This window comes from Sminthopsis crassicaudata, chromosome 4, assembly GCF_048593235.1.
Source record: "Sminthopsis crassicaudata isolate SCR6 chromosome 4, ASM4859323v1, whole genome shotgun sequence".
NCBI classification, from domain to species: Eukaryota; Metazoa; Chordata; class Mammalia; order Dasyuromorphia; family Dasyuridae; genus Sminthopsis; species Sminthopsis crassicaudata.
Genome location: NC_133620.1, coordinates 314,454,789 through 314,471,598, shown reverse-complemented (window position 1 = coordinate 314,471,598; position 16,810 = coordinate 314,454,789). Strand labels below are relative to the sequence as shown.

General features: G+C 36.6%; 1 protein-coding gene across 1 annotated transcript in view; it reads left to right on the top strand.

Moving 5' to 3' along the window:
* Window positions 1-16,810, top strand: part of DNAH17 (dynein axonemal heavy chain 17) — a 288,979-nt gene that overhangs the window by 157,383 nt on the left and 114,786 nt on the right. The window contains exons 41-44 of the mRNA XM_074260267.1: window positions 280-417; window positions 4,442-4,574; window positions 8,396-8,523; window positions 13,783-13,931. Of these exons, the coding sequence (XP_074116368.1) occupies window positions 280-417; window positions 4,442-4,574; window positions 8,396-8,523; window positions 13,783-13,931 (548 nt within the window). The remainder of the gene's footprint in view (window positions 1-279; window positions 418-4,441; window positions 4,575-8,395; window positions 8,524-13,782; window positions 13,932-16,810) is intronic.

The window sequence follows — 16,810 nt, the reverse complement described above, 5'->3', positions numbered from 1 at the left end:
GAAGGATATTCTTTGGGAAGATCTCCATAGTTGACTAATCTTATCACTTTGTAGTGAATTCTCAAATCCCTCTCACTCCCTTTTCTCCAAATTTGGAGGAGGGAAGAAGGAAGAAGACACTGGCATATACCATTGAAAGCTTGTAACCCCTTTTTATAAGAATATTTTCTTCTTGGGGGCAGACAGAATAGTGCCACTTTTTATATGATCTTATGTAGTTTTTGCTCCATGCTTTGCCTCCTGAATAAGAAAAATGTTTAATTTTTTTGTCCATCCTAGGTCATTAAGCAGAGTATTCTTGAGTTGCAGTTGCAGGCAGAAGATAACTTTGTGCTGAAGGTTGTACAGCTAGAGGAATTACTCCAAGTGAGACACTCTGTGTTTATAATTGGAAATGCAGGAACGGGTAAATCCCAGGTAAATGGGGCATGGGAGATTGGATTTTTGGCTAAAGTGAGGATCTAGCAGTAACTTCCTCTATTTCTTCCCTCTTCCTTGCACACCCTTGATACCCTTCTGTTCTTTCTTTTTATGTAATATCAAAATGGGGTTTTGTTTCCTTTTCTTCAAATCCTCCACTCATCCCTACCCCCACCTCCAAGGTAGGTCTTAACTCTTAAATTTTGACCTCAGTAAGGAGGGTAGGACTGGTAGAATGAAAACGGATGAGAATTTGGGAGGGGGTAGGGCAGGAAGAGTAGCTAAATTCCCGGTGGGAGTGTGTAAAGGGCTGAAATGGAGATGCACTTGAATAGTCCAGCACTTGAGGCTAATTACCTATTGGACAATACTCTATTAATATATGCTTGGAGAATGATCCTGCCCAACTATTCTGTGCTGGCTGGATCTGTCGGTGTAGACAGAGAAGTGTGAGAGAAATCAGAGGGTGGAGTAGGACAAGCTGGATCATTCTTTGGTGGTGGAGAGAGAGAAAAGAGGTGTGGGGATTCCTATATCTATTCCCCTGAGGCGACCCCAAAAAGACTAAGAATAAAGACTTTTACTTATCCTGACTGCAGCTTACTCTAAGCTATCCAGGGTACTAATGCAGTCATTACAGTAGTGGATAAGGAAAGGGAATCCCTTGTGGTAACATAACTGACATAGCTCTTCTTTGTTAGATAGCACTACTTTGTTGAGGGTGAGGAGGTACCATCCTAACATACCCTAAAATACTGATCCTCTCTTTCCCCCCTTGAATCACCAAGAACATTTCCCTAGTCTTACTGGTACCCTTTTCTGGTTTTTAACTGCCACTAGATCTCTCTATAGTCCCCAAACCAAAATTCATCTATGGAATGAGTTCAATTCTTTTCTTCCTCTCAGCTCTCTGCAAAAACTGTAATAGCCTCATTTCAGAGAATGTAAATGGTCATTATAAAACCCTACAGTGAAATTACCTTGGTTACAATAACAAGTAACAGAGAGTGGTTACAGATACACAAGAGTTCCTGTCAAACCCTGCTTTCTCAGCACATTTTATGTAAAAGCTCTCTTAGTCTCTCTTCTCTCTTATTAGATCAATTCCCACACCTGCCAGCTATTATTTCTAGAATCAAGATCTTATGTGTAAATTCAGTTATCATTTCCAAGCCAAGGCAGAACCTGCTTCCAGTCCTCATAGAAGCCACTATAACTAACCTTTAGTTCTAGGTCCACGGCATTGACTTACACAGTAACCTCCCTCTATTTTCCATATCCTCTAACTTCAGGCCCAGTCCAAACAGAATTTCTATTTGGTAGGACTAGCTTGAAGGCAATTCTTTGTTAAGAAAAAAAAGCTTCTCTTCTGTCTAACCCCAGAATTTTAACCTTTGGGCTTCTAGTAGCTTGTCCATTTGGCTCAATGCATGTTTGAGCTCCTTAGAAATATAACTTCTGGAATTTTTTTTCTCTTGTCCTTAACTCATTCACATGCTATATATAGTATTTCTTCTGCTTAGATGAGTGGTCTCTTCATTGTTTTAAGTTGTCTGTCTTGCCATGGAGTTGACCCTTGGCCCTCAAAATCAATGCCACTGAAAAGTATGTCCTACCATGTCCTACCAAACTATGGGTTCAATGGCTTACTTAACTTAATTCAGAGAGGCTCATCATCAAAAAGTTGACCAACAGGTTTGTTTGGGGTTTTTTTGCTTATGTCAATTCATGAAATCTGTTCTTGTGGAGAGTTTGTGGTCTGTGTTGATAAGGGAAGACTCACATTGATTGTATGATACCTGTGCTCACTTGCGTTGTCTAAATATATAGACATGGCTTGTGGGTGACCCAACCAGATACAATCTGAGAAGTGACCCATCTCTCTCTGTGTAGAGGAGAACCATCAACCACTTGCATGCCAACCACGAGCTCACAAACCTCAGGAGACCCACCAAAGTTGCATGCTCTTTCTACCATTACTTGAAAGGTTTATTGAGCTATAATTATATTTGTTAACCTAGGAAATGATAGGCTCAGAACAAAAACTGCTTCTCTAAGCTCTATTAAAGGAAAAAAGAGCTTATACTTCCAATTTAACTTCTTATCAAACACTGGTTACATAAAAGATCATTATAATTATAGTGCTGGAGAAACTGAAGCAAGATAGAGATTAGAATAAGTTTAAATTATTTTATTAGAGGGAGAGTTTGACTGGCAGCCAAACAGGATCCACTCAACTAGGTGGATGGGACTCTTGTCTCAAAGCATCCAACAACAAGCAAGGGATTCCAGAGACTCTCAGAAGGCTCAATGATCAAGGAAACAAAGGCAAGAGGGGGTAGGGCACTGATGATCAGGAACTCCAGGAAAGGACCATAAATTCAATTCTGACAGGTTGGGGATAAGGAGGAAGGATCATAAATTCTGATAAGTTGGGAGAGAAGACATTAGGAGACATTAAGTCTGAGACCAGAAAGATGTGCCCAAACATCTGAGATAAGTCATCTGAAGTTTTATGATTCCTTGGAATGCTAGAGTAGCCAGGGCTCCCAGTGCTAATTATCTCAGTCCTAATGGTTAGGAAGGGGGATTGCTACCAGGGAAATTGAGACAGAACAATTCAAGGAAACTGAGGCATAACAATAAATAGCTAATATGTCAAGTAAATTCATTTATTTAATGAATTGAATTCATTGAAGAAAAACAGCAAACAGAAATTGAAGAAGTTATACAGATTAAGTTGTACTAGAGAATACTCATAATTAAATGAGATCTTTAGCTCAAACCAGGAAAGAGAGAAGATGATATTGCCCTTAACCTTAGGTGCAATTTGTGGTACTTTCCAAGAGTGTAAGCATTACTAATTATGGCTCTAGTTTATTGGTGGGATGGCCTGAGTTTGTCCTGGCAAAGTATTTCTTTGTAGAGGCTTCTACTAACAAGTTTACAGAATATCTAGAGCAGTGGCACAGTTGAGGTGTACACTTAAGCATTCTAATCAGTATAAGATTTGACATATGTTGGGTTTCATTTTATGTGTGTTTCTAATAAATCTGAAAAGATAACATCTCTTTTTTCCTTTGAATCACTTAACATAAGAATTGCCTTTAATGGACTTCCATTTTCCTTTATCATTCTTTTTTTTTTTTAAATTAAATAACTTTATGGGGGATAGCTTTGGTTTTGATACCATTGTCATTTCTTGATATAGGCTCTTTATCTTCCTTCCCCCACTACACACTCCCCAGCTCCCCAGGTCCTGGAACTGAACAACAATTAAGTGGCCACATCTGACAGTATATGCAACATTCTTCCCCTTCAGTTTCCCTTTTCTCCACTGTGGGCCCAAGTCTAAGTATCACAATTACTCATATTTCAGCTTCATCATATCATTCTTTTCATTTATAATGTTTCAGTCATTATGTATATAATTTCTCTGGTCCCATTTATCTCCTCCTGTGAGAGTTCATATAATCAATCATTTGTTCCCTTGCATTCATTATATTCATAATTTCTGATGATGCAATCCTATTATACTGCAATAACAAGTCATAATTGTTCAACTATTCACCAACTAATGAGCATCCACTTTGTTTCCAGTCCTTGCTACTGTAAAAGTTTGTGTAACATGCATATTTTAGTATTTTGCTACATGTGGATTATTAGCAGCAAAATTTAAATTAATAGATTGGCTTCCTACTTTGCCATCTGATATACCTCACTATTCCTTCCCTTGCCATAATGTGTATAAGCTGGAGAAAGCAAGTAGAAGTAAAAATGTCAAACCATTTTTTAAAAGTCACATAACCCCCCTCGTTCCCCAATGATATGAGATTATCTATTGATTGGATTGTCTATACCAACACTTTGTTGCATTTGTATGGATTATTATTTACTGGTGTCTGTTAAAAAATGCTTTCTTATCTTTAGTCCCTTTCTGGACTAAGACAAATTTGGTCCCTTACCAAAATTATGAAAGGTTCAATGTATAATTAATCACTTGCCATTTATTTCTTCTCAGGTCCTGAAATCCCTCAATAAGACATATCTGAACATGAAAAGAAAAGCTGTTGCAGTGGATCTTGACCCTAAAGCAGTTACATGTGATGAACTCTTTGGCATCATTAATCCTGCTACAAGAGAGTGGAAAGATGGTAAAAACCAATGAGCTTCCTTCCAGTGATTGCTGCCTGAATATCTACACTTACTATATATTATACATTACTGAAGGAAAATACTATGGGTGCATGAGACACAGGTCATTCAGTACAGTTATAAATAGATCACCCTCCTCAAAGTCTTCAATTGCTCCCCACTACCTACAGAATAAAATCCAGAACTTCAGGCTGGAATTTGAAGCCCTAGCCATGTTTCCATATAGGAAATCCTATCCATCCTTCAGGTACCTTCCAGGTACTGTGCAAAGCAGCAAGGATAAGAAGAAAGGCAAAAGAGTTCCTCCATTTTAGGAACTCATTGTCTAAATGACTTTGAAAAAGATCATAATAATAACTACAATAAAATAGTTAATATGTATATAGTGTTCCAGATACTATGCTAAGCACTTTACAACAATCATTTCATTCAATCCTCACAACAATCCTGTGAGGTAGGTGTTATTACTCCCATGTTGTAGGTGAGGAAATGAGACAGAATTTCAGTGACTTGCCCAATGTCATACAATTAGTAAATTCTTGAAGCTGGATTTGAACTCAGATCATTCAGATAAGAGGTGGTAATAATATATCACCTCTATATTCCACTGGAGATGACTACATATAAATAAGTAAACAGAAGATAATTTGAGAAAAAGAAAACCAATAGGGAAATCAGGAAAGATCTCCCATGGGAAGTGACAATCTTAACTAAGCCTTGAAGCCAACCAAGGATTTTAAATGGCAGAGTTGAATGAGGCTGGAATGAATTCTAATGAGAGAAAGCCCATAGAAAGGCATCCGCTGGAAATGAAATGCTAAGTTCAGGGAACAGCAAATGGTCTGTTCACTAAAGTCCAGCTCAAATTGATGGGGGAACCCTAATACTGTCCTGACTTGGGGTGTGTGTGGGGAGGCCATGAAGTGAAGTGTTTGAGAAATTTTTGGAAGAGGAGGAATTCTCCTTGACTCTTGCCTCTGTGACCTACCCCAGAGAATCAAAATAAAGTGGTTTCATTCTGTTATACTGGTGGGACTAGTTGAGTCCAAGACCCACTCCTACTTAGCTTGAACTTAAGTGGTCTCATCTAGCTGGAGATCTAGATTTCTATCCATCTCTATTGAGCTGAAAATTGGCTCAGAACCACTCCCAGTAAGCTGTCCCAATTCTACTAGAAATCTAGGCCTGGGGATAGTAATCTCATTTAATTGAAACTTCTATTCAATTAGAAGATCTCCATCTGATTTCAAATCAAAATGCCCCCAGCTCCCAGCCAAGATAAAATAGGCATCTGCTCCTTCAATTCTTTGCAGAGGGCCAAAGCAGGACAATTCCATGCCAAGGAATCTCTCTCTCTCTCTCTCTCTCTCTCTCTCTCTCTCTCTCTCTCTCTCTCTCTCTCTCTCTCTCTCTCTCTCTCTCTTTCCTTGGCATAGCCACCTTTAAGGACCCCCTGCCTACTGAGAATACACCCTTTACTTAGTGTTAACCCCTCTTTATCTTTCTGCCAGGACTTCTCTGCTAGACCTTTATTTTTCTGTCGGGACTTTGTCACTGAGGAAATTAGCCTCCTAGCAGAGGATGACTTCTCAGTACCAATAAACTTCTTTTTCCCAGTCTAACTTTTTGGGTTCATTAATTCTTTTATGGAGGACCTGCGCCGACCAGAAGGGGTTCCCACAACTCTCTGCCCTGCTCCGAACCTCATCAAAATGTCACTTCTACAAAACTAATCTTCTCAATTGGAAAGTATTTCTCTCTCACTTGATCTCATAGTACTTAACACTTGTAAACTTACTACATTGTGATTGACATACTTAATAATGTGTAATATATAATGTATCTATAAGATAATATTTAATAATAATAATAATTCCTCTCCTAAAACATAAACTCCCCCTAGTCAAATATCTCATTTATAACTCATATTGTTGAATGAGTGACTAGAAAGTTAATAAGGTAGATGGTCCATCACTGGTTTAGTGATGATTCTGTTGTCCAAGGCTATCCCCTTTATATGTATACTTCATCCCTCTTGACCTTCTCTAACAAATCCCTTCCCACTCACCCACTCACCCAACATTTTCTCTCTGTAATCATCAATCTTTCCCTAGTTACTGAAAACTCTTGCCAGTTACAAATGTGCCCATGTCTTTCCAACTCTTAAAAAAATTCTCATGGATCCTATTTCAAGTTATCCTAGATCTAAAAGCCAAATTCTTAGAAAAAGTTGTTTACATTTGCTGCCTCCACTTCCTGTCTTCCCTTTCAAAATTCCTTCTCAGATCTTTACAATATGACTTCCAAAAAGCATGTAAGTGTAGTATAGTGATCAGACTAATGGATTTGAGGTCAAATCCTGACTCTTGTCTTTTCTGTGTGATGCTAGGCAATTAAACTCTTTAGGCCTTTGTTTCCTCATCTATAAAATCAACTAAGGTCTTTTCTAGTTTTAAATCTATCATCCCAAGAACCCGATCATTCACCTGAAACTATTCTTTCCAAATTACCAGTGGTCTCTTAATTACCAAACTCAATGTTCTTTTCTCAAGATTCATCCTTATTATATAATAATATAATAATAATATAATTATATAATAAAAGCATGACTGACATTCTATCATTGCATCATCATCGCAAAATGACTTACAAATATTAACTCATTTGATCCTCAGGACAACCCTAGGGAGGAAGTACTGTGATTATGCCCATTTTATAGATGAGAAAACTGAGGCAGTTGGGGTAAATGGCTTGCCCAAAGTCAGACAGCTAGTAAGTGCCTATGGCTAGCTTTTGAATATGTCTTCCTGATTGATTCCAGGTGAAACATCTTATATACTGCACCACTCACCCATCATCCTAAGCCTTTCTGCAGCTTTAGACATTACTGACCCCAATTTCTTCTCTGAATTTTGTGGCATTTCTCTCTCTTGATTCTTTTCCCATCTCTTTGGCCACTCACTCTCTGACCATATTGTTGTATCATCATATCACATCTCATAACTGTGGGTGTTCCTCAGGACTCCAGTCTGAGCTCCTTTCTCTCTATACTTTCCTACTTAGACTTAAAGAGTGGTGATATAACCAGATTAGAACAACAAAAGATCTGTAAAGGAAGGAATTTGTGGCTAAAGACGAACTTGAGCACATTATTGAAAGCAAAATGGATAATTTTGATTATATTAAGTTAAAAAGTTTTTGTACAAACAAAACTAATGCAGACAAGGTTAGAAGGGAAGTAATAAACTAAGAAAAAAATTTTACATTCAAGATTCATTCAAGCTTGTCCTGTATGAAACCTTTTCTAATCTCCCAAGCTGCAGGTGCCCCTCCCCATGACCTTGTATCTTTTATGTATTTACCAGTGTTATATATGTTACCTTCCACAACAGTTAGATGGTGGCAAGCCTAGAGTCAGGAATGCCTGAGTTTGAATCTCAAAGTACTTACTAGCTCTACGACCCTGGGCAAATTCCTTAACCCTATTTACCTTACTTTTCCCATCTGTAAAATGAACTGGAAAATAAAATAGCAAAGCACTGAAGTTTCTCTGCCAAGAAAACCCCATTTGGAGTCATAAAGAGTCAGATGTGACTGAAATGATTGAACAGCAACTTTCCCCAATAGCAATATAAACTCTTTGAGGAGAGATAATTTTATTTTGTATTTGTGTCCCCTATACCTACTACAATTGTTAGCACAAAGCAATGCTTAATAAATGCTTATTGATTGACTTTAATACAATTTCCATTTTTTGAAGACTGTAATGTTTCATATATTGAAAATAAGGCTAACTAAATTAAATTCTGTTATCACACAGGACTTTTTTCCACCATAATGCGAGACCTGGCTAACATAACTCATCAAGGCCCCAAATGGATTGTTCTGGATGGGGATATAGATCCCATGTGGATTGAATCCCTAAACACTGTCATGGATGATAATAAGGTTAGTTGGGGACTTAATCCTTTTCCTTTTTATAGTTTTTATCAGTTGGTGATAAGCCTATCTTGAATTTGCAGTAAAACCCTTTCTTGTCCACAATAATCCAAAGTAATCCAAAGTCAGAAAGTATATTATGCTTTGGCACCTTGTTGTTTGTTACAGAGTGAATTTCAGTAAAAGGAAGATCTGTTTTTTAACCTACTCAAAGCACCATTTACTGAATTTTTTTTTTAAAGTAGTCCCCTCACATTGGCCTTAAGCTAAATATCCTTGACCCACCCTGCCCTATTCAACATTTTAGCCAATGATTTGTATGGCCAAAGAAGGATTTAAATCAGTATTTTAGATGAAATAAAGCAAAGAGGAATATGTGATGATGATTTAAGATTTATAATGACCATGGTACACTGGAACAGGGAAGTGAAACACATAAGATAAAATGCCAAAAACATAAATAAAGTCCTGAACTGGGTGAGGGAGTGGTGGGAAACATCAAATGTATAATTAGATTAGAAAAATTTGGCATAATGACAGCTCAAATGAAAAACAAAACAAAACATGTTTACTGAAAATTATAAGTAAGCCAACTGTGTGATAAGTGTGTGGAATTTCCAGGGAGGCATTTATTTGACTTCATAGAAGTACTAAAAGTTATGCTGACTTAGTAACCCATTGTTTTCAGCTTTGTTTGTCAATCAATGTTGGAGGAGGTTGTGTTGAGGTAGACTTTTTTGGGAAAGTTATCACTCAGTCTTTTGTATTACCTGTTACTCAGCAAGTCATCTGTTTATACCTGTTAAACAACATGTTCAGATAATTAGGAAATGAAATTCAATGGCCCATCCCCTTTTGCTGACCTAGTCCTGTCTGAATTGTCTTTATCTTATTATGAAAGTTATCAATAACAGCTGATAGCATCTTGAAACTCTTGCTGATCTCCAGTCATCAATTTGTCAATATATTGCTACTGTAATGCCAGAGAAACTGAGGCAAGATAGAGATTAGAGAGTATTTAATAATTTATTTGAAAGGAAGAGATTTACTGGGATCTAAATAGATCCATGGTTTGGTCCCAAGGCTAAATGAGACTATCATCCCCAAGAATCCAGCAAACAATGCGAGTTCTCAATGACATATATACATGTGGCTCAGAAACGGAGTAGACCAAGGCAGGGGAGGAGTCAGGGTGCTGAGAGCTGGAACACAGGACAGGATGAGGGGAGGCATGGGGGACATCTGATAACTGGGATTACAGAATGGGAAGAGGCACCCAAAATTCTGATGATGTCTAAGGTAGAAGGTCTTTCTCCTTATCTGGATCATCATGATAAGGAGGGAGGGGTTGTGTTGTAGGATTGAGCAGAACAATTCAGGGAAACTGAGGCAGGATAATTTAGGGAAACTGAGTCAGGATAATAAAAAAAATTGTGGCACAACTTTTCACACTCTCTTCATTCTGAATATTCAAGTCATTGAATTACCTTCCTCTAGATAGGTCTTAACACCATAATTTTGACCAACCCTATGTAAAGCAAATAAACCAAAATAAAACTAGAAAAATGAAAGAACATATCGCAAGGACAAGTCTCTCCCTGATAACTCCAGAGTTAATCAGCAGTACAGAAAGCTCCCTGTTGCAAGCATGTTAGGTTCTCTACAATTGGGGCATCTCAGCAAGAGAATCCAATGTGAGATGGACAGTTCATTGTGAGTTAGGTCTGTGCTCATTTGTGCATTTAACTCAGCCTCTGCTTATAGGGAATAGCAGTGCTCAAGACAGTCCTGCTGCCCATCCTAAGAGGGCACCCCAAGTCTCTCAGGGACTCCAAAAGGGGGAAAAAGTGGGGCCTGGAATAACTCCACCTGTCTCGCCTCAATAGAACAGGAGCTGCTACTAAGATCCAGATTTCTGAGCAGTGTATGCATAATTAGACCAAGGCAGGCAACCTTGAACTCTTAGAGGCCTGATACTAAACTGCAAGGTCCTCTGAAAATGCTGAAATACTAATTAAGAAACTGGGGTTACAGGAGTGGAAAAACAGATCAGAGAGACTGCCAGTCCCAAGACAGGTGTCTGATTTTTGATTGTTTCTAAAAAACAATCCCCAAAACTGAGTCTGCCAGGGCAATTCCAACAGAATAAGGGATTTCAAAATTAAAGCATAACCAGCAAATCATCAATCTGAAGCAGTGAGATGGAGGGGAGGCAGAAGTGCCTAAGGCAAAGTGAATAGGATTTCCATTCTTTCAGTGTTTGGGTTTTTTTTTTTTTTTTATATTATAGCTTTTTATTTACAGGATATATGCCTGGCTAATTTTTCAGCATTGACAATTGCAAAACCTTTTGTTCCAATTTTTCCCTTCCTTCCCCCTCTCCCCTCCCCCAGATGGCAGGTTGACCAATACATTCTTTCAGGTATTTTGAGAAAAATATACCAGTTTCCCCAATTTCCTATCTCTTCCTCCTTTTATATCCTCCCTTGAATTATCAAATAATCATACCACATATAAATTGTCCCACTAACTGTCAGAGGATGGAGCTTTAAAATTCCCAAATAGCATTAACTATAAGCCCAAGAAATTTTACTTCCAATAACAAATCCCATTAACCAAAGTTTCAAATATATTCTAAACATTTATCATAATCTTATATTTATAACAGTAAGAATTTGTCTCAGTAAGTTCACTTCTTTCATATCTAAATAGACAGTTTCACAAGTGAACATTATACATACAAATCATTTTGCTTTAAAATACCCAAAACATAGACAAATATTCCAAATTGCATATTGTCCAGAACAGAAACATTTTCAAAAGGAAAAAAAAAAACCTATTATTTTCAAAAGCTCTTTAAATGACCTCAGGTAGCCCAATACAGTCAATTAAAATTTAGATAAAATATCCTATACAAAATAATCCTAATACCACATAAAAGAATCCAAGAGGTTCTTTAAAATATTAAACTTTTAGAAATACCAAACCTTATATTGATGACAATAAGAAATTTGTCTCATTAAGTTCTCAAGTTATCTTTCATATCTAACAGAAACATTTTCAAAAGGACAAAGAAAAACTATTATTTTCAGAAGTCCTTTAAATGATAGGCATAATCTCAGGATACAATCAATACAACCAATTAAACTTATACAGAATACCCAATTTCACATAAAAGAATATGAAAGATTCTTAAAAATATCAATTAAACTTTTAGAAATAGCCCTATCAAATTATAGAACACATTTCTGACCATATTCCTTAACCAAGGAAACCATTATGCATTTAAATAAACATTAATTTGCTGAAGACAGATGGGATATCTTAATAGAAATAAATTGCTTTCAGAAAACTTACAGTTCTGATGCTGAGTGAAATGAACAGAACCAGGAGATCATTATATACACTTCAAAAACAATACTGTATGGGAATGTATTCTGATGGAAGTGGATATCTTTGACAAAGAGAAGATCTAATTCAGTTCCAACTGATCAATGATGGACAGAATCAGCTACACCCAGAGAAGAAACACTGGACAGTTCCAACAAACTTCTTAGAGCAGCTATAGACTTGAAAAATAAAAATAAAACATTCAGTTATTAACACCATGTAGGCTGTTCTTTTAAACAGGAACAAGAATCAATTAATATTTGAACCAGCAAGAAGCTGCAGTTTGTTAAAACAAAACAAAACAAAACAAAAACCCACCATACTTAATGGGGGGAGGGAGATTAGATCACCTGACAAGGCCCCTTTCCACTTGGTCACCCTTCCCCCATTTCACAATGCTTCCTGACCCCAACTTCTCACAGATTTTTAGGAGCCAATTCCCCCAGGATCCAATCTGCCAGCTAAAGACAGGCCCCAACCTCATTGAGTATCTCCTTTCCCATGACAAATTCACTAGGGTTTGTGCCTTTTTGTTCCCTATTTCTGGAAAGCCATTTTCCTCTCTCTTCCTCTTTTTCTCACACCATCTCTTCCTGTACCATCTCTGTCTCTCTCCTTCCAATGCCCACTTGCTTAAACCTTCTCCCACATACTTTAAACACTCCTAAACCAATACTAGATGCTCCATTTTAAACTATTAATTGCTTTTGCAAATGCATCTTTCTTGTCCCTTGTCTTTAAATCACTTTTTAAAACTATAAACTTCAAGATTCATAAATAACTTTGAACAGAATTTCATAAAATTTATACATATGCCCAATAGAGCTGACAAATTTTTAAGGCATAACTCAATTTACAAATTACCCAATATGTCTAGAAAGCAGCATACCATCTAAGTAAGGAGATACAAACATGACCTCCCCTAAGGTAAGCTACTGGCATTTTGTTTTAGTAATCTATATTTTAACTTAAAATCCAATCAAATACAGCTTTAAATTCTCAGTAATATAAAACTGCTTTTACTATAATATTTCAAATAATGAATTTCACTAAAAAGCAAAATTTCTTTCTCTCCTTCTGGCCCTATGTGGCCATCATTCCCAATGGACTTTTCCTTAGCTCCAACTTTGGCCAGAGTTGGAGCCTTCAGAGAAGTCAGTCTCTTCTTTCTCTCTCTCTTTTTTTCCTCTTTAGTAATAAAGGTTTCAGTATTCAAACAAATTCCAAGATCTTATACTCAGAATAAACAAATCTAACATGGTAATGAGCAATATTCTATATCCACTGAGCACAGATTAGGAAACTGGCTAAAATAGAAGCATTGTGAGCAATTTAGATTAGATATTGGGATTAATACATCCTTATAGTGAGGGTGGTTAGACATTGAGAAAAGCTGCAGATGGAAGCAGTGGTAGGAAAAAAATTCTCATGGGACTCCTTAAAAAAAGGGCTTGAACTACTGTCTATCTACCCAGGTTACTTATACCTTCGGAATCCAATACTTAACGTGCAACAAGAAAATTGGATTCACACACATATATTGTATCTAGGTTATACTGTAACACATGTAAAATGTATGGGATTGCCTGTCATCTAGGGGAGGGAGTAGAGGGAGGGAGGGGAAAATTTGGAAAAATGAATACAAGGGATAATGTTATTTAAAAAAATTATGCATGCATATATACTGTCAAAATTTTTTATAATTATAAAATTAATTTTAAAAAAAGAAGGCTTGAATTTGTAGTGGATGACTTTTGCAAGGACCTGCTTGAAGGCAAAAAGATTATAATTTTGCAAACTTCTACAGATTATAAGGAAATATTGCATTATGGGGGTATTCTGAGGTATGAAAATAATTTTTTTTTCCTTTCATCCTAGGTTCTGACTTTAGCCAGTAATGAGCGAATCCCTTTGAATCGCACCATGAGACTAGTGTTTGAGATTAGTCACCTAAGGACAGCCACCCCAGCCACAGTTTCCAGAGCAGGAATACTTTACATCAATCCTGCTGATCTAGGATGGAATCCGTAAGTTCTGATTTTTTTAATCTATACATGTCAAAATTGAGAGGTGAGGAAGACTGAAAGTTTTGTAGCCTGGCAAAGAAAAATCCTAGCTAATATGCAAAGTAGAATTCTTGGAGTTCTATACTTCTGTTTAATCTTCTATCCCAAGGGCAAATTAATTATTTAAATGAGGATTTACTGCCTTAAGCAGGGCTTGGAAATAGTTGCATTTTGCAAGTTTCAGGTAAAGATAGTTGTCAAATTAGTGTGTAGAGTATTGGACTTGGAATCAGAAAAATTATCTTTAACAAGTTATGTGACATTGGTCAAGTCTCTTAATGTCTCTTGTGCCCATTTAGCTCCCTAGGGCTTGCTTACCTCTTAAGTCATAGGTTATAATTGGTTATAACTACCTAGTAGCAGCTAGGTGGCACATTTTATAGAGTGCTGGTCTTGAAAGATTAAAATTAGTTCAAATTCTATCCTCTTAACTAGTTGTCACTTAACCTAGTTTGGCCCAATTCTTCATTTATAAAAATGAGTTAGAGAAGCAAAGCACTTCAGTATATTTGCCAAGAAAATTCCAAATGGGGTCATGAAGAGTTGAAAAGATTCAACAGAAAAAAAAAAAAAATTCTACCTTGTGGAAAAGGTTCCCAAGGGGAAATCTTGAGTTGGTAAAATTACACATCATGATAGTTCACAAAATTTGCATTTCATACCAGACTCAGATTCAGCAGCATGTTTGCATATGCTAATAGTCCTAATCAAGACATAGTCATTAATAGAAGATTAAGCATAAGCATAATGCATGAATGGATGAATTATTCACCCTTGGTTAAAATTATTAGCTGAAATTCTGTAAGGAGATACATATTTTAGAGGTGGTGATAATACTGTGGCATGGGGAGCATTGAACAAATAGTATAACAACATTATCTACTGACACTTCTGTGGATAGCATAGGGATGCTGGATTGGAAGGATGAATTTAAATGTAGCTTCAGATACTTCTTAGCTGTGTGACCCTGGAAAAGACTTTTTCTGTTTGCTTTGGTTTCCTCATCTGTAAATGAAAAGAAAGCAGCACTTTCTTTACGAGGGCTGGGTTTTTTGGTTGTTGTTTTTTGTTTTGTTTTTTTAAGGATCAAATGAGAAATTTGGCACTGTACAAATGATTATTCCTTTCCTACTTTAATGTTTATGAAACTTTTTCTTTCTTCAGTACAATATTATCATCCCTTTTTGTAAAGAAAAGAGTGCTTGTTCAGGCATCTCTTATTCATAAAACACTAAATTTAAATAACCAAAATTAGGGGCCAATATAAAACTTTTAAATTGAAATTTGAATTACACTATTAAGTAATTCTTTTGTAGATTTGGCTTCCTAATTACACGTAGTCTAATTTGAGGGCAAATTTGTATTCTCTGAACACCTAGAACTGTGTGGGCAGTAGCATACGAGCACTTTAAGGAAAGGGATTCTTTATATCTTTGTTCTAAGCATAGACCCTTTCAGATGGTGGTGTTCAGTTCTTAGTATGACTCTTTGTGATCCTATTTGAGGTTTTCTTTTTTTTATTAATTTTATAATTATAAAAATTTTTGACAGTACATATGCATGAGTAACTTTTTTTTATAGCATTATCCCTTGTATTCATTTTTCCAAATTTTCCCCTCCCTCTCTCTACTCTCTCCCCTATATAACAGGTAATCCCATACATTTTACATGTGTTACAATAAAACCTAGATACAATATATGTGTGTAAATCCAATTTTCTTGTTGCACATTAAGTATTGGATTCCGAAGGTATAAGTAACCTGGGTAGATAGACAGTAGTGCTAACAGTTTACATTCACTTCCCAGTGTTCCTTCTCTGGGTGTAGCTGTTTCTGTCCATCATTGATCTACTGGAAGTGAGTTGGATCTTCTTTATGTTGAAGATATCCACTTCCATCAGAATATATCTTCATACAGTATTGCTGTTGAAGTGTATAGTGATCTTCTGTTCTGCTCATTTCACTCAGCATCAGTTCATGTAAGTCTCTCTGTATTCATCCTGCTGGTCATTTCTTACAGAACAATAATATTCCATAACCTTCATATACAATAATTTACCCAACCATTCTCCAATTGATGGACATCCATTCATCTTCCAGTTTCTAGCCACCACAAAAAGGGCTGCCACAAACATTTTGGCACATACAGGTCCCTTTCCCTTCTTTAGTATTTCTTTGGGATATAAGCCAATAGCAGCAATGCTGGGTCAAAGGGTATGCACAGTTTGATAACTTTTGGGGAGTAATTACAGATTGCTCTCCAGAATGATTGTATTCTTTCACAACTCCACCAGCAATGTATTAGTGTCCCAGTTTTCCCACAGCCCCTCCAACATTCATCATTATTTGTTCCTGTCATCTTAGCCAATCTGACAGGTGTGTACTGATATCTCAGAGGTGTCTTAATTTGCATTTCTCTGATCAGTAGTGATTTGGGACACTCTTTTATATGAGTGGAAATAGTTTCAATTTCATCATCTGAAAATTGTTCATATCCTTTGACCATTTATCAATTGGAGAATAGTTTGATTTCTTATAAATTAGGGTCAGTTATATATTTTGGAGATGAGGCCTTTATCAGAACCTTTAACTGTAAAAATGTTTTCCCAATTTGTTACTTCCCTTCTAATCTTGTTTGCATTAGTTTTGTTTGTACAGAAACTTTTTAGTTTGATGTAATCAAAATTTTCTATTTTGTGATCAACAATGATCTCCAGTTCTCTTCTGGTCATAAATTCCTTCCTCCTCCACAGGTCTGAGAGGTAGACTATCCTCTGTTCCTCTAATCTATTTATGGTCTCATTCTTTATGCCTAAATCATGGACCCATTTTGATCTTATT